The 18,639-nt window shown below is 44.9% G+C and overlaps 1 protein-coding gene across 1 annotated transcript in view; it reads right to left on the bottom strand.

The window, feature by feature from the left end:
- GABBR2 (gamma-aminobutyric acid type B receptor subunit 2) overlaps positions 1-16,540 on the bottom strand; it is a 449,684-nt gene extending 433,144 nt beyond the window's left edge. The window contains exon 1 of the mRNA XM_065669323.1: positions 16,048-16,540. Within this exon, the coding sequence (XP_065525395.1) occupies positions 16,048-16,362 (315 nt within the window). The 5' untranslated portion in view covers positions 16,363-16,540. The remainder of the gene's footprint in view (positions 1-16,047) is intronic.
- Positions 16,541-18,639: the final 2,099 nt, after the last annotated feature.

Here is an 18,639-nt window from a genome sequence, read left to right as displayed (position 1 = left end):
CAGAAAACTTAATGCCCCACATTTTAGTAATCTCTTCCAAGTCATCAAGACATGTCTTTTTCCAGGGGCTGCTTCAAAAAGGTAATTATAGATTACTTCAGTATTTCAATTCGAATCATAGAGGTCAGCGCAACAGAGCTGAAGTTCTGCAATTCAAGCCTGTTGAACATTTATGCAGGAAAAATATTTTGGAGTTGCTCCTAGAACTGGGACCTATGCAAAGACAATTAACAAATAAACATCCATTTACACCCCCCAGACCAAATGAAACTGGATTAAAAGCACTGAATCTGAGCATATACCAGAAGGTTTTAAGTGCTGCCCACTTAAACTCACATCTACACTTCCCAGTTATTTAAGTTGAATCTTCATCTTTTCACATGAGAAACTAAGTAAGATGTATGCATTTTTCAGGACTGCATATCTATAATTACATTTACAGTAGGAACTTACAAATTAATAAATAAACCAGTGAATTGTATTAAAAGTAATTTACAAGACAGACATTTTCCTAATGAGTATGTGCAGTTGATACATTTGTGTTACATTATTAACCATGGAAGCTATCCTCAAGTAACTTTATAGCATATGGGATCGTGTTTGTTATATGTTAAGCACTTTAAAAATTACACATAAGTGCTTATGAACCAAATGCACAATTAAAATTACATTAGAATTTCTCCCTTGGATAATTTTTTAGAGCTTCAAAAGAAGACATATAATACCTCTGTCTCGTTATAGTACAACTGTTATTGGTGTAATAATGTCAAAATTTAATAACTTAATCATAACGATATAATCCATGTTTAATGGTTTACAGATAAGCAAATATTTTTCAATGCACTACTTTGCAACTTCCAAATATTAAGTGGTTTTCTACTATATATGGAGCCCGTACGCACATATGCATGTAAGTGTGTATGAGCCTGAGGTCAGCCTTTCCACAACACGCCTCCAATGAAGGAGACAGAAGTTCAAATCAATGAAAATCTCCTAAAGGACAGGTTTGCAGCCCTAGATCACCCTGTTACGTGAGTCCCTCCTCTTGTTTTGGCCAGGCTGAAAGACAAGCCTTAGAAAGTAATCATCTTGATTTGATTTCCGCACAGAAGATAGAGATATCTCAGTCCTAGAAGGAAAAGTAAAAGCCACAGCTTTTCTCAAATTTAAGAGCATTATGATGACAGATATCATCTCAACACTCTTTATTGAGAGATATCTCAGAACCCTCACCTCTTGGCTCTTAATGTTTCCCCAACTCAGCAAGCAAGGTTTTACACAGGCGCCCTGCCCTGATGGCTTAGCCCAGACCTCTCTTGTGCTTATGCAGAAGCAGAAACCAAGTGCAGCGATCTACAGAGCTGTTACCAGAGAAAGCAGGAAGAGTAAGACACAGAAGACAGTGCAAAAGAACAGAGCAACTCAGCAAGCCATGGATTTGGGGAACGCTTTCTTTGCTCAGGAACACCTGAAGAACAGTAGGTGTTTGCTATCCCTCCTAATTCGCACTCTTTATTTCTGCTTTTACGCCCAGCAGGGCACAATTGCACTGCAAGATCCCTGTCATGGACAGGCAGCCACCTAAGAGCCCAAACTTTTCCAGACAGCCAAATTTGCTGTATTTCAGCTGAAAGGGTTTCACCAGGAAGGGAGTCAGCCACAAGCTTTCAAAAGCACGCTCACAGAGGAGGCTCCAACATTACACAGCTCTACACCTACGCCCATTTACCTGCGTGTCATGGAAGGATACCTGGAGTTCATAGTTCTTCAACATCCACGAATGCTTGTATAAATGTTTCAAGGCTAAATGGACAGCGGGCAACACACCCGCTGTTAGGTTTCTCCGATCAATCAGGCAGCTGGTGGGTGAAAGCCCAAGAAGAGAGAGGCGGGTGCGATCCAGTTCCTGAGAGCGCCTGACTATTAGTAACACAAACAGCATCAGTGTGTCTAGTTTCCAGTTCCAGAACACCATCTTTCCTGGTGCTTTTCTCTTTCTTCCTTCCTTTCTCCTGCAGCCCACATCCCTGAGGAGCAGGCCTTAGATTTCCTGGTTGCCCGACATTTTGCAGCTTTCCTTTGCTTCAGTCAGCTCTGTCCCTCTAAGAAAAGAGCTAATTGCTATTAAAGGATAAAGGCCTCTCTACGGCTGGCTTTTCCAATTTGGACTGTAATCCAGCTCACAGCAGTGCTGTGAATCAATACTTCACAAGAATAATCTCGAAGCAAATTGCTCTGCCAAGTCTAATTTTAAACGTGTGTCATTTTAACCATTTCTATAGCAGAAATATTCCTCCATAGGTGACAAATCAATAAACAAACTAACATGATTCCTTTGAAAATAGATGTTCTAGGGGTTGATCGAAGTGACTGAACTCTCTCATTGGCAGCAATCTGTATGCCTCTAGGTCAGAAGATTGCTTCAGTTTGTTTTATCTTGCACAGATCACATATTCAATTGGCTTCATATAGGCCAAACAAAGAATATAGTTTTGAGTACTGATAATACTTTATATACTTCTAGTGCAAAAGATGCATCATCTGAAAGTTGTATATCCTCTCCCTGATTCTGCTTTTCTTAGAAACTCCATGCTTCCCTTAAAATCAATGCCAGCTGTGAGTATATACAGAATTCAGGCCTGTTCCTGCCGTGTACAGTCGCACAGCTTTTGACAGGCATTTCACATATTGTCGTGGCTAGCTAAGTAATGTCATCACACTATTTGCAGTTTTCCAAGTAATACGCCAGGCTATGGAATGGAACAGATGCTGTGCATGCCTAAATGCAGAGAAAATAGTAATGCTGGAGAAAATCTTCTTTGCTGAAGGATAAACAAAACTCAGCAGGGCGAGAAGGGAATATATGCACCACCACACCAGAAAAGAGCCTGCACCTCTGTTCTCCAGCATTCGCAGCCTACCTCACCCCTCAGGAAAGCCACTTCCTCCCTGCCTCTTTCACTGCAGCAATGCTATTCTCCTCTGCTGTAAACAGGCACCTGGGTGATCCTTTCCCCAGGAATTCAAGCAGCCAACTCTCCCCATGCCCAGAGAGCCCTTCACACCATGGATGCTGCCATAGGCAGGGGATGGAAATGAAAGAGCCAAGCCCAGGGAAAGGAGAGAACATCTGGCCTGGGAGATGTTTGTTTGTCCAGGAAGAAAAAAGCTCAGATTTTCAGCACAATGTTGTCATACATGCAGCTGAATAGCAAACTGGCTTTCCATCTTGTGGAAATACAAGATTTCAAAAGAAATACCCTGTGCCAATCTGGCATGCAAACCCAAAACCTCAAAGGTTTTCATAACTTAATAATCTTAAGGGAAAACAAATGGAAGGGCTCATAAGCAGAAGTTTAATTTGATATAAATCAAATCTTAAATTATATGTTCGGAGCTTGGCAATTTATTTTGTGAATAGTTGACACTTCAAAACAAAGTATTAACTTGCTGCAGAAAGTAAGGGTGTTTTTTCAATTTTCAGAACACAGAGTTTCAGGTTAACAAATTATTCTGAAACTGCTGTGCTACTAAAAAGCTTCTACAGAAAATCTCCAAATAAATCTAATTATAAACATTCTAATTAATAATTACAATCTATATATTGCATGGCACGATGGCATGGAAGTAAAAAGATAAATAAAAGTAAAAAGAGCAAAATAATATTAAAGAAAGAAGTGATAAATGCCTGCCTTGGGCACAGCAAATAGCCCCAAGCAGGAGATATGCTCAATTTACTACTAACTGCCCACAGTGACTCTCCTGCCAACTCACTTGTGCAGCTGGGTGGGCAAAGAAAAGAGCCCAATCAATTATTATTCTTCTCTGTGCATTCTTGGACACAAGCATGAGGTGAAACAGAAATACTTGATACATAGCCTTGCTTTTCTTTGTCACTATTGCCTATAGTCAGAAAGCAGCAGGGCTGTACAGCGCCCTTCATGTGGGGAAGGAGATACTGGGTTTTTTCCTGTAAGAGACTATACCCAAATCAAATACAGCAGGGTCAGAATTTATTATGGGAATTCTCTAGAAAAGAAATCTAGCACATTAGCTAGGCACAACACTAAGTAGGAAGCACACTCTGGTAGCACAATCCAGCATAGCAACAATTTAACACAATGACTTGACAGGTAGTTTTCGTTCCTTAGTCTTATGATTCTATAATGTGATTACTGAAAACATGTTTTTTAAACATTTTCTAAACTCAGCTGAAATTCTTCTGTGAGCAGAGGGCCAGTGTATGCCAAGATGTTGCTTAAATCCCATTTAATACCTTTCTTAGAGGCTTAAATAGGATTTTGTTGGCGAAGAGTCCTTGGACCAGCCTTCTTTATCAGCATTATTTCAGCATTGACTACACTAAGGGAGAGAAGGGAAGGAAAGCAGGAAGCATTCATGCTGCCAAACCTCAGTAGCTAAGGTGGTCTGAACTGTTCTTCTTCCTATGCCTAAATCTTTTCATGAAGTGGGAACATAGGGCTCCATTAGTCATAGCTTTGGCTCATGTTTAGGTAACAAAAAAAATGTGGTTTGAATATCTAATATCCTCTTCTGTGTCTAAAGACAAATCTGTCACCACACCTCATTCAACACCCACTGCCCAACCAGTGGCTTTAAATTCATAAGAGAATTGTCATCAGAGGCTATGAAATAATTTTCAGCACCATTTGGGTGGACATCCTTTTTGAGGACATACATTTTAGGGAGCATCATCTCATTCTATATATACATGACTGGATTCAACCTAGACCAGTGTTTTCTTCTCCTTGTGCTACTTCTGGGTCTCCTTAGCGTTGCTGCATTTAAACCATGCCTGACAAAGGACCAAATAAGATCATGCATTAGTGCAGCCTTTGTTACTTGCTTCCTTAAAATTTGCTTCCTAACAGAAACATTTAACTATCCAACCAGACAGTTGTTTCTTATGTAGTACTTTCATTGCTAATTAATTCTGTAGTACTCGAGTCAAAACATGTCCATAAGTTTTCAATCTGATGAAAAAGACAGTCATGTTTCCCATGCATGTGACTGATCATACAGGTACACTTTACAGGTTTAGAATAATTACCTCCTGAGGCTTAATACCTACGAAAGCACATTGTTATGCCCCTGTCACACATGCAAAGATGGAGTCTTTCAAATGAGTTTAATCAACACTCTAAGAATTTACTGCCAAACATAACGATTGTGAAATCTTAATCTGATAAATCATCTCCCTGCATCTTATATGTATTTCTCAAATGTGAAGCTGAATTTCTATGATTATTCAAAATAGTATTAATTTTGAGACTTGGATTCAGGGTCAGAAAATGAAGGCCACTTCGTTTTAAACCCTGCCTTCCCCCCAATTTTGGGAGGCTTTACCACAGGTAAGTAACTGTTCTTCAGCACAGTAAGGATCACTGTAGCTGCTGCCTGCAAGAGCTGGCTGAAAAACCTTAGGACAGAGCTGGTGACCAGATGACTCACTGTTGGCATCTCCTCTGTGAGATCTGCACAAACTGAGTAATTCTGAGAGAGGAAAACTGTAGGAGGAAATTGTGCTCTCTCGTAGGAGCACAGTCCCTGAGAGCTTAAAAAGGAAAATACCCAAACACCTGGCATAAATGTACTACCTATAACCAATACTTTCCAAAGGCAAAAGGAGAAATCATTTCTGTTTTGTCCTCCTTACCACATTCTCCTCTGCCTTTATAGCACTTTAAATTGAGTTCTCAATCCCCTGATCAGTATTTCTGAACTATAAATCACTCAAAGAGTTATTAGATCATGCAAAAGGTTGACTATAGACTGTATTAACTGTGTTAAAGGCTGGCTATATATTTAAGCTGCATGTCACCTCATGCCTCCCACACAAAACTTCCTCCCCCTTGAGTAACACCCATTAACATTTATAGGATGTTCTAATCCCAGTCTCATATGTTAGTTTTTTCAAAGTAGGTTATCATTCACCCTTCTTGTCCCATGTGTCTCTGTTCTTGCTGCTTAATTGCTCAGTGTAATTAGAGTACAGAGCACTCACATATCCTAAGAAACCCTGGTAATGCATTGGAAACCATTGTGATTTATTTTGGACAGCAACCCCTGTAGTTACATCAAGACCAAGCCTCTACCTACGCCAAGAGCAGCTTCAATGCTGAGACACTATTTATCTCCTCTGACGTGTCCCAGCTTTTCAAGAAGCCGGCTGTTCAGCTAAAATTATGTACCTCCTACAGCATCACCCAAATGACCAAGCTATCTTCTTCAAACTGCCTGACTGACCAGATTTGCTTGTAGCTAGCGACAGTCATCTGAAGAAGGTAAATGAAAACTTATTTTTGCTGCAAATCCTAATGTGTCACTCCTCATATGTAGCCTGAAAATTTCATCTCTGCTTCCTCACCCTCTTCCCCAGCATTGCAGCACAAAGATCAAATTCATTTCCTTCATTCTGAACAGAAGGCTTGAAGAAAAGAGATAAAATTACTAGTATATACAGCATCAGTGAGATTATTCCTGAAGTAATAGATCAAATTCTAGTGGCAGCACTTCGAGAATGAAGATTACAAACTGTAAAAGATTCAGAAGAAAGCCAAAGAAATGCATAAAAAGCTGGGGAGACCAAAAACCAAAACAAATCAAAAAAGGAGCAGCAGCTTAGTCTATCTAGTTTAATGTTCAGAGGTGGCTTGATCTGAAACTTGCTCTATAATGGATGAAAAAGTAATTTCTAATAATACCAAACTTTTGAACATGTTGGTCAAGGAAAAGACACTTTCTACCCGTCAGTAAACTATTCTTTTTAAAAGAAATAACTTCTATTAGATCAGTTAACTAAGAGCTGCTGCTGATACTGAGATAACACCTCCTGTGTGACATGATTGTGCCAGTGGTATAAACCTGCCTTGAGTAACAAGGCCCTGGGGACGCAGTACTCCCACATCACTCCTTTTGTTTACATTAAGAAGCTGTTATTTCTGCCAAGGTCAAACATACTGTTTTCAGATATATATAATTACAAAAATTACTATTTATTAAATGACAGGTTTTTAAAAATACCCATACCTTGCATATTTCTCAACTTCAAGGTCTTTGAGATGCAATAATCTAATTCTAAAGGATATTTAATTCTGATGATACTGACACAGATCCTGAAAAGATCTGTATCCCAAAGGCTGAACAAAATCAGCATTTTATTCTGCCAGGCAATTTGAAACTCACATTACTTACTTAAAGCAAGTAACTATGAATGCCTTTGTTCTTAATTAGAAGTGGCAATTCTAGGTCTCCTCCTCATGGAAGCACGTTGCATTTTCGTAGGTGGGCTGGCTTTCTAAAGTGCTGAGTATTCAGCAATTCCCACTGATGTTGACAGAAAATGCAAATCACTTGGTGCTTTTGGTGCAGTTGAGGGACCTAACTTGAAATACTTCTTTGTTTCAAGAAGTGATCTGAAACTGATACCATTAGCATTGTTCACAGCAAGAAACAGAAATGAGGAGCAGAGGGGAGATTGACTAAATTTAAAGACCTAGAATGCAAAACTTTTTGGATCACTTTCTCTACATAGTGATTGCTGCCGCCCTTCAATTTGTTTTACTACATTACACAAAGTCTTCCTGCCACTAGCACGTTCCTTCAGATTAGATTCTCACCAACAACATGGAATTTGGTCCTGCTTACAATTTTTATAAAGGGAGAAAGTGGAAGGGAAAAAGAAAAGAAGAAGTTGACTCTATCCCAGTGAACCTCCTATAAATTATTAATACTTAGGGCTCTCCGAATTCACAGGGAAGAGGGGAAAGCAAAACCCACAGTGCTTTTACAGAACTTTAAAGTTCTATCAAAGACCCCACAGAAGGGCAGAATTTAACATTTTTATACTACATGTGTACACTAAACATCTCTATATGATGCTGTTAAGATACACAAGAGTGCACATCTGCTAATCACACCACTTGAAAAATGTCATGAGCTATATTTTGTAGCACACCAAGCGTTAATCTGACAAAACCTGTCGCCTGACGTAGAGTAAAAATTGTAAAGTAAGGTATGTGTTCTTTGCTACAAAACCCCCACATTAGATTCGCTGTGAAGGCAGGAGCAGTAAACAGTGGAAAGGAAGTTAATTAGCATTCCAAAAGGGGCCTCTTACTACTTCTGCCGGAGGTTTGTATGTACAATGGTTACTTAAGACAGCTATTGTGTATATGATTCTTCACATAATTCTGTAGTTCAGTGAAGCTTTGGCAGAAGCTGAGGCCTACTGTAGGCAAACAGTAAATTAAAATACATAATTAAGGAAACAAAAGATTGAATACATTTTTTTAAACATATATGGTCATGTTTCTTTAATGCCCGAAAAATGAGGTTCTGGAAATAATCAGGCATCCAGGATGAGTTCCTCTAATGGGGACTGTTGTCAAGGAGCACGTGAATCCAGCAGACACAGCCATGAAACAAGTCAACAAGGTCTTCACATACGGTCTGTGACAGTCTGAGGAAGGGAAGAAGACTCCTGACTCCAGCAGCATCTAATCCACTAGAACCCTTCATACAAGGCTGGATCCCTTGGATAGCCATAAAAAAAGCAGGAAAGCCTTGGTCACCCTGCACAGCCTACCTTGCAGTGATTTCCGAACTCTGTAGCCAGGAAGGGATTACAGGGAGAGCAGCTGTGCAAATGCTGGGAGCTGCTGCTCTCACAACGGTTACAGGGGCAGTGGTTTAAGCTGCACATAGGAATGGACTTTTAAAGGGATTTCAAGCAAATCACAGAGAAAAGTTTTCAGGGAGGAGGATTTTGGGGGATCCTGAAGACAAGAGCAGAGGGTTTTCTAAGGTACATATTCTAGTTCACAGTGGAGCCGGCAGAAATCCCCAAGTGAAATATATGGCCTATATTTTAAGATCTGAATAATCCTGATGGTCTTCTGATCTTAGAACTCATTAATTTCTTTAAAGAAATACTACAGCCAAAGCAGGAAACCTAAGTTAATTCTATCCCTCAAACTCGTGATGTCCCCTTTAAAGCAATTAGTCCATTATCTGGGCCTTCATGTCTCAGAAGCCTCAATAACAATTTGGACAGCTCTGCTGAATTAGCCCTTATGTTCTTCGTTCTTTGTGACTATCATTTTTGAGAGAAGGTGGATATTTGCCTTTAATTTGTTAGCTTTCATTTTCACATTTGAGAATACTCATTTGGAAAATACTATGCACAAAATTGTCAGAACTAAAGGCCATTGATAATGAAAAACTAATGGCACAGGAATTAGACATCAATCACTGGCTTGGCAATGAGAGTACATGGTTATTTCATCACAAGGGAAAAGAAACAAGTGTTGGCTGGTCAGTATGTCCTGTTTCCACTCAGCAGGCAGTATGGAGTAACCCCCAAATCCAGCAGATCTTACTCACAAACAAAACCTCTGCAAGGAAGACATCCCACAAGTGTCAGTATTATGGCAAGGGGAAACACAGCATGACTGAAAATATATCCCAGCTATTCTTAGGGGCACTACCTTCTTTAAGTTGGAGCAATGCTGTGACTGAACTACTTTGCTTCAGGCAGGAGTCAGTCCTGGTACATTAATGCTGGAGGCAGGGGACCACAAAAGCACTGCAGATCTCATTTCTAGCTCAGCTAGACCCATGAATCAGAGAACAGTGCATCTGGCTCCTGAAAAGCTTCTGTCACTGGTTTAGTTCCAGGCTTCCTAGTACAAAAATAAGTTTTTAAAAACTATGATGTATGTGCAGTGTACCCTCCCAGTTTGGAATCCCACAGTCTGAAACTGAGTTCTTTCTAAATAGGGCTGCTGCACATCAACACTCATCTCCACAGTTCACACCTGCGCTAACTGTACCTCTCTGTAGAGCCCCAGCAGCTCCAAAAATCATTCGAGCCAAAAAGGATCACGGAAGGTTTTGCTCTACTAACTTCTAATACTCTATTCCCTGAGCCAAACTGCCATATGCAGTGGTTCAACCCTTTCTAAGGAGAAGTATTTCCTTTTCTGTGACAGCAATGACCTCCACTTGAGTTTCATGAAAGAGCTGTTTGGCTCCCAGCTTCTGTGGTTTACTGAAATGCATTGTTCTTCCATCATATACCATGAAAATGTCCATAAGGCAACGAAATTGAAAGCAGAGAACAAAGCTTGAGACATGCATGCACCATCATCCCTAGATCATTAATGTGAGATGGCGCTTTGTAGCCTTGACATGTGATGCTATTTATGTTGTCATCCCAAATAGTTAAGCGTATTTAATTAGAACAGTATAAATATTATATTGACAACTTTTTGTGTGAATGCTGTCATTAAATCTCTATTCTAGCTCCTCCTTTTCTGCTTTCTATCTCAAATATTTTCTTCACAGTTATCACAAGGATATTACACCCCACCTTTTCCACAAACTTGAGTAATTCAGTCTGGTTAATAACCGTATCAGAGGATAGGGCCTCCCCCCTCTTTCTCCAAACATAAACGGAAACTCCTTCCTGGATTTATTCAAAAAATAATTTTTTCCCTGCTGACAGAGCATGTTTAGCATTTGAATCAAAAGATTCCATAGCAGTGTGTTTTGCGGTATGCACAGGATAAGTTCTACATGAAATGGCAAGACATATGCCAGAAAATGATACAGTGGCTTTAATCTCTTTGCTGAGATATTTAGAGGATATGCATTCTGCAGGTCTGGGATCCGCACCCAGAGGAGTGGGTGCAGTGAATACATGATTTCTCTCCTCTCCCCACCCACATCTTAGCATCAGCAGAGAAGCCAGCATAAAATTAACATAAACACTTAACTTTTAGATTATTCCCTTCAAGTTTATAAAACTCTAGAGCAAAAAGAGGTTATGTCACAAATGGAGCCGTATTATGCGAAAGTCAAAGGGGACACTGACTATTTAAAGCAGTATGTCCCTTCCAAGCGGAACATTGCCAGCAGAGTAGACAGTGATCGTCATCCATACACACAGCATACTGCATTTTAATGCTACACTCTGCATATATCAGACAGTGCAAGTACTTGGTAATATTTAAAGGTAACAAATTACCCAACTACTTCAACGTATGCCAGACACAAGGTCATCTGATGTGACAATAACAAGTATCAGCCTGATCACTTTGCTGTAAACTGGACCCTCTTTCAGACCCTAACATCTCCTCTGTATTCAGCTGACTGCTACTCTTAGATGACCCAGCACCACGTTACCTGTCCCATTTTGAGCACTACCTTAAAAATGAGACTAAAGCTCCAGACAATTTAGTACTCGGAGCACCCACAAGCATGTCAGGGATCACACCCAGAGTCCCAACTTGGTTTTGGTACACTTCACTGCACAAAGCCAGCTGCTGTCAGAGTGACTTGAACCTACGCCTCCTAAGACAAAGACCCTAACTAACACATCATGTACACTTCATTCTAAGAGTGTGCCTTTGCTCACTTCTGTTAGGGCACAGTTGAGTAACTGGTAGCTGTTTATCCCTCTCTGAGGACCATCAGCTATGACTGAATGCTGTGATTCATGTCCATGGACAGACACCTTATTTTGCACCACTGACAGCAAACCCACTCTCCTGTTTTCAGAATATGTTCCCCATCCTCAGTGAAAGTAAATATGAGTCTTACTTCCACTTGCAGGAGGAAGACAAGAGTCGGCTTTGTCGACACCATTCATGACTGGACTTTCTGGAAGGGGCACCTTTATTTCGATGCTGAGGGTCTTTTTTAACTTAGAAAAGCTCTAGAAATGACCCAGGCTGCTGCACGGCCTGTGAAACTTTCTTAAACTTTGAGGGAGGAGGGTTTTACTGAAAATACAGATAATTTTTTAGTAAAAGAAGAAAATAAAGAGAAGGTTTACTTATATTATACTTAGCCTGTAACTTCCTGTCAGATAAATTAGGCAAGGCACTTTCTACTAAATTACAGAATAGAAGGCAAATATGTATTAAATGTCAGTAAATTCACATTTTCCTTCAGATTATGTGGAGTCCTATGCATTTTCCAGAGCTCACCCTTCTAAGCCAACCTGCTATTTAAAGGTATTAGAGTGTATTATTACATGAAGATGAGATTATATCAGGATTATGGAATATTATTTGTAGTAGTTAGAGAAAATTACATAATCTCATCCCCATAGCATGAATATTCTTCCCTCTTTGTGATATTATACCCACTTATTTCTGGAAGGTATTTCTTTCAGCTTGTCAAGGCTCACTTGGATCTTCAGAAACAAGTGAAAGAATTCTAAGTTGCATACAAAGTTTTCTTGACTATATGTGTTTTGATCCAAAACAAATTCAGCCTCTCTGTGCACCACTTGCAGCACCGCTCCTACAAGGTATCAGAAAATACATTCCATATTTGAGGGAAGATGTCCAGGTGTTGAAAGGCAGATATCCAACTTCCATTAAAGCCCTTGTCTTCCACTATGCCTCTTCCTCTAGTTTCTGCATAGTCAGTTTTTTGCCTGATGCAAGTGAAATACTGTTGAAATAGATTATTTGTCTACTAGGATGTTTAATTCCGTTATTTTAGGGTTATTCTGCTTTTTTTTCCTGTAACAGAATTGCGTCAGGTTCTCAAGTGTGTGTCAGGTTCTCAAGCAGATATCATCTTTCCTGATTTACATGAAGTTACAAACTGCATCTAGTTTATGTAAAGCCTTTTATTTCATTATTTTTCAAAACACTTATTTGCATTTTCAACTAACTAAAGGTACAATCACAGGGACAGGAAAAGGAAGAAATATAATACCATGGTTATTGATCAAAAGCCATAAACTATCAAGCACCCTTAACTTCTAGGACCTGGTCCAAGGGCAGTTAGAATCAGTGCATTACTGCCATTAATTTCAATGGGTTTTGGATGAGACTCTTCACAGATGATCACTTTATAAATGCTCTAGTTTCTAAAATTATGCTATTATGAAATTTTGCCTGAGAGTCTCATCTAGAGCTTGCTCCTGCTCTCATTGAAATGAATAGCATGCATTAAAGCCACTAACTCAGACCAGAGTTTTGCAAATGCCTGCACCTGAGCTTTTTTTTTTTATTGACTGCACCTACATAGAAATGTCCAAATAGATAAAGATACGCTCATGGGGTAGCAAAGCACAGTTCACTGAACTGGATCAGGATCACACTCCAAATACATTTAATCATCAAAAATACTCAAGACAGAAGCCTCTGCATTTTTATTACCAGTGGCCATATTTTGTAACAAAGACATAATTCATGCAATCATCACAACTGGTTGAGACATAGAGTAAGGATTGTATTTAAGTGTTTAATTTAGTTCAAATGCTTTGAAAAACACTAGGGCTGCTGCTCATGTACTCAAAGGTTAGTGTGCTCAAGCGCTGACAAATGACTCAAACTTAGAGGGTACAACTGCAATTTTTCACAAGGTTGGTCAGAAAGTAAAGGCCTTACAAGGCTTTATTATACAAACCAGAAATACCAAACAAATGAAAACATTCAATTCAATGCTGACAGAAAACTACCTGAATGCATAATAAAAAATAGAACAAACAAACAAAAAAAAAAACACCACCAAAACAAATCCAATGGTTATTTTAAATATTACTTGCAATACAAATATCAGGTTGCAACAGTGGGAGATTTTGGAAAGACACGAGGGAGAATATAAGAGTTTCTGAATCACTGCCATGCATTTCCTACAAAAATATACTACAATTATTTCTTAAGCTATTAAAAGATCCCATGTGTTCAAGTCTCCACATTTTTTTCTTTCAACAGCCAACAATGTCACAAGCACCACCTGCGAAGCCCAGAGAGGAAGAACTACTCCCTAGTCTGTGATTATGCAATGATAAAGATCCAGGCCCTTCAGGCATATCTGTTTATTGGTGACCTCGGAAAATAGGCTCAGGACCTAAGTGGGCATGATGAGCCATCTACCCTTCTGCTTACCGTAAGTGCAGTGAAGGAATAAGGTAATGTCTGAACCCAGTGAAAAAGTTCGTGCTGCCATTATATATTTAATGGCTATTCCAGCCATTAGTCTGTTCCGCTTTGGTGCAGTCAATCTAGCGCTCTTCATGAATGCCAAGTTATTTACTTGTCACTACTAAGCATGCAATCATGAGCCAACCATACTCCAAATATATACATTCGCCTGACTTAGCATTCCATAACCATCCATTTATTAATTGCTTAAAAGCATTCAAAGCTACAGAGCAAGCTGGCAACATGACCCTGATTCTTTATGTCCCTAGAGCACAAAAGAGTCAAAATGCAATTTTTATGAAACTGATACTCATTCTAGAACAAAAAGTGCATTTTTTCCACTGAGTATTTTAACAGTAACTACCTACTTCAGAACCTAAAATCTGTATTAAGAACTTCAAAATATTTTGACTGAAATAAAATGCAGCACCTTATCGATCATGATGTTACTGTATGAAGAAGGAAGATCCTGTCTAGGCTTCTCTACTTTCTATGACTGTTATTTTTGTAACAATTCCACCCAAGTGAAGGGTTTAAACAGAGTAATGTAATGAAAACAGGCTTAGGAGAACTGTGATTTTCGTCTAACATGTACCTCACTTTATGAAACTGGTAATGCCATTCAGAAAACCCCCCATAATTCTTCTCATTACAATTGCAGAGTTCCCCGAGATTCACTATTTTTAAGGAAACAAGCAGTTACTCTAGGCTGCTCTTGCCCGTATTCCCTTTCAGTACTCAGTCTTGTTCCCACAACGCAACATGATGGCAGCACACTCTCTCCTAAACGACATCTTCAACAATATTGCCCTCCAATGCGTTTCTGCTCAGAGGTACCTGAAAAACTACTGTGATAAATTTATGTCAGTAAAAAGCCACCTTAGATGGAGAGGCTTCTGTAGAATTTTTGGGATGGAGACACTGTCACACGAAGCAGTACAGCCTGTCACTGCAGCTCTCTCTCAGCTTGCTCCCTTCAGATCCTGAGAACCGAAGGGGAGAAGACAGGGGCTTCCTCAAATGACAGCCAGGAAGATTTTCAGTAGTCACTGGTTTTACCGCGGATTGTCTTGGAAATGAGCACCCGCTGCCAGCATTACACGGGGAACGACTGCCATCTTCAGGAACGCCTCGATATTGAATCACCACATACCCTTCGCAAGCACACGGTTACTGAAGTTGTGACCGAAACCAAACGCAGCTGCGGGTGGTTGGTGGTGGGAACCAACTCCGCGCCTCTCTCCCTGCCTCTTTCTCGCCCCCAGGTAAAGCAGAGCTGTTTCCCCTCACCGCACCGCACCGCACCGCGCAGGGCTCCTCACCCAGCTCACCCCGCCCGCCCCGGGCACCGCTCCGGAGCGGGGCACCCCGCCGGACTCTGCTCGGGGACGGGCACTGCAAATTTAACTCTTTCCGAGGGGCACCTCCGCGCCCCGCCGCGCCAGAGGACAGGCGGGGAAGGGGGAGGCAGACCCGGGGGAACCTGCAAGACCCTCCCTTCCTCCTTCTCAAGCACGGCTGCTGCCGCTGCCCTTCGCGTCCCGGCGCTGCATGGGATAAATCGGAATGCCCGTTGGCGGGGAGGGGGAGTCAAGCGGCCGGCATGCATCTGTTGCTGAGCGGGCAGCGGCGGAGAGAGGGATGGGATGCGGCCGCAGCTTTGCTGGGCAAGGGATCGCCTTCCTCCCGCCGCTGTATGTGCGTGCCAAGGGCAGCGGATCCCGGTCGCCGCCAGCCGTCCCTCCGGGCCCAGCGCCGCGCTGCCAGCGGCCGGGCAGGGGCGCCCCAGGGGCGGCGGGGAGAGCCCCGGCTGCTGGGAAGCCGCTCGGGATGTGCGGGGCGAGGAGAATACGGCCCGCCAGCTCCGCTTCCTCTGCCTCTGCCGCCGGTCCCTCCGCATCTGCGGGGCCCGGCGGGCAGGGCGGGCTCGGAGGCGCCGCGCACGGCCCCGCCGGCAGCCGCAGCCCCGGCCCGGGCGTCCGCGCTGCCCTTGCGCCCCGGCACCCGCAGCGCCCCGGGACCGGGCGGCGGCGCCTCCCCCTGCGCCCGGCGGCGCGGTGCCCGCGGCCGTCCCTACCTCCGTGTCGTAGAGCCGGAGGTCCAGGAAATAGGGGTTGAGCAGGGATTCGTTGCGGATCTGATCCATGGCAAGCTGCACGGCTGGCAGCACCCCCCGGCCGATCTTGCTCTTCTGGTCCTCCTCGGACTGGCTGAGCGGCATCAAGCCCATGATGGAGATCGGCGTGGTGGCGTTGGGGGGCAGCCCGGCCGCCCCCCGGGAGCTGCCCCGCGGCCAGCCCCAGCCCGGCGGCGCCCAGCCCAGGCACAGGAGCAGCAGCAGCATGGCAGGGCTGGAGGTGGCAGCGGCCGGTCTCCGCGGAGAGGGATGCATGCTGCTGGATGGGGGGAGGAGGAGGAGGAGGACTGAGGGAAGGGGGGACGGGCAGAGCGGCGGAAGGGAGCCGAGCCCCTCTTAGTCCGGGCGCATCCCCCGGCGGCAGAAGCCAAGGCGGGAGGAAAAGAGCAGGCTGTCTCCGCTTCCCCGGGAGCCTCGGGGTCTCCTCTCTCTTCTCCCCTCTCCCCTCCCCTGGCAATAATCCTTCTGGCAATGGCGCCTACTCCTTCTCAGGTCTGCCAGCTGCAGCCACCAGGAGCAATAAATAAATAAATAACCCCCACCACCACGCACACACAGGCACGCTCCCCACCACCCTCCTCCTCCTCCTCCTCCTCGCTCCCAGGCGGCAGAGCAAGGGAGCGGGACCTGCCTCTGCCTCCCCGGCTGCTCTCCCCCCTCTCCCCTCAGGGAGGGACAGCACCTCTCAGGCGCGGGGGGGGGGGGCGAGCAGCCCTCATTGAACACCTCCCTCCCTCCCCCCTCCTCCTCCAAAAGGGGGAAAAAAAGGGGGGGGGGGAAAGGGATGCTCCGGCACAGCAAACGCAGAAGAGGAAAAAGCCTCCCCCTTCTCCCCGAGCAGCGGAGGGAGGAGAGGACGGGAGCGGTGCCGAGGAGCCGGGGCGGGGGTGCTAGTGCCGCATTCCCGGGGAGATGGGGCAGCGCAGCGGGCGTCCCGCGGGCCGGGCAGCCCCCGCCGCTGGCGGCAGGTGCCGCCTGCGCCCGTCCTTCCTTCGGGTCGGGGTCGGGGTCGGGGTCGGGGTCGCGGTCGGGGTCGGGCAGAGCCGCCGGGCTGATGCGCGCAGCCCGGGGCTGAGGCAGAGCAAAGCGTGCGGCAGCGGGGCCGGGCCCACGTTCTCGCACGGCACCGGCTCCAGGTGGGGCTCTCGGCGCAGGGGGGGTCGGGGGGGAGCAGCTCCCTCCCTCCCTCCCTCCCTCCCTCCTTCCTCCGGGCGGCGGGTGCCGCGCGCACCGGCCCGCGCGCTCCCGCGCGGAGACGCGGCAGCCCCCACGCGCGCACCCCCGCGCGGGCGCAAGGGAGCGGCTCGCAGCCGCCCCGCACGCGCTGCCGGGCGCACCCGGCCCTCGTCCTCCTCCTTCCCGCGCACACGCGGTGCGCGAGCGCGCTGCCGCGGCTCCCCCGCGCCGTTTCCGCGCACACGCGCGCGCGTGCCTGCCTCTGCCGTTATCACTTCCCCGCCGAGAGCCGGCACCGTGAGCGGAGGCCGCGGCGGGACGCGGGGGTTCCCCGCGGGCTGCCCCCCCCCCCCCCCCCCCCCCCCCCCCGCAGCGGGTTACTTGCGCGCCCCAGCGGACGCGGGCTGCGCCCCGCACACTGCCCGAGGCTCTCTGCCCCGCTGCCGGCATGGCCGCCCGCCGCCCCCCAGGACACGTTCACGTTGCCCACCCTGCATCATGGTATGCCACACGCCCTAGGAACGGCGCCGTGTGCTCATTTGTCCCGAGGCAAACCGGGAAACTTCCCCTAACCCTGCCTTGGGCAGCTCGTGTTTTATACATGCTCCTAATTTTTCCTGAAGTCACTCGCAGCAAACCTTTGAAGAGCAGCCTAATGCGTCTAATATCACGTACGTGGCACCTGTGAAGTTAATTGGAAGGAATATGGATTAATTAATTCTAAGATCACTGTGATCTGACTTGAAGGTAAAAGGCCTTGTGGCACTCGCTGCTTTGCACCCTTTCCCTCAGAATGTCGTCCAACAGTGTTGACTTCAAGACATCAGTGATGAAGAGTCCACCACGTCTCTTGATAAATCCTTTCAGTCATCAGTTTGCTAAGAGGTGCATCCTCTACTCAGCAACAATTTGGCTTACTCCAGTCTCTAATCACAGGTTCTCATCACGCCTCTATCAGCTTACGGGGACAGAGCATTCATGATCCTCTTCTATGCACGGGGGCTAAGATTAACCATGGCATTTTGCTTCTGTGAAATAATGAGACCAACCTTCTCTTGCCTCAGGAGTCATTCCTGCGGGCATTTCCAAGGCACCTCTCCTTTTCCAGATGTATGTGTAAACTGGTCTGTGAGACGCAGCAACCTGTGAGCGCTGGGCACTGGCACACCTGCAGCACCTCCCTCAGCACCAGCCACCCCCAAGGGCCAGCAGGTTGGCAGAGCTCACCCTGCAGGCAAACCAGCCAGCTGGCAGGCCTTGTGTGGCTACCTCTTAATGGAACACATTTAGTACCTACAGGGGATTGAAAGGAAATCTTAGAGAGGGACTATTTACAAGGGCAGGTAGGGATAAAGC

The sequence above is a fragment of the Lathamus discolor genome, chromosome 2, assembly GCF_037157495.1.
Source record: "Lathamus discolor isolate bLatDis1 chromosome 2, bLatDis1.hap1, whole genome shotgun sequence".
Taxonomy (NCBI): Eukaryota; Metazoa; Chordata; class Aves; order Psittaciformes; family Psittacidae; genus Lathamus; species Lathamus discolor.
This window is presented reverse-complemented; position numbering and strand designations above follow the sequence as displayed.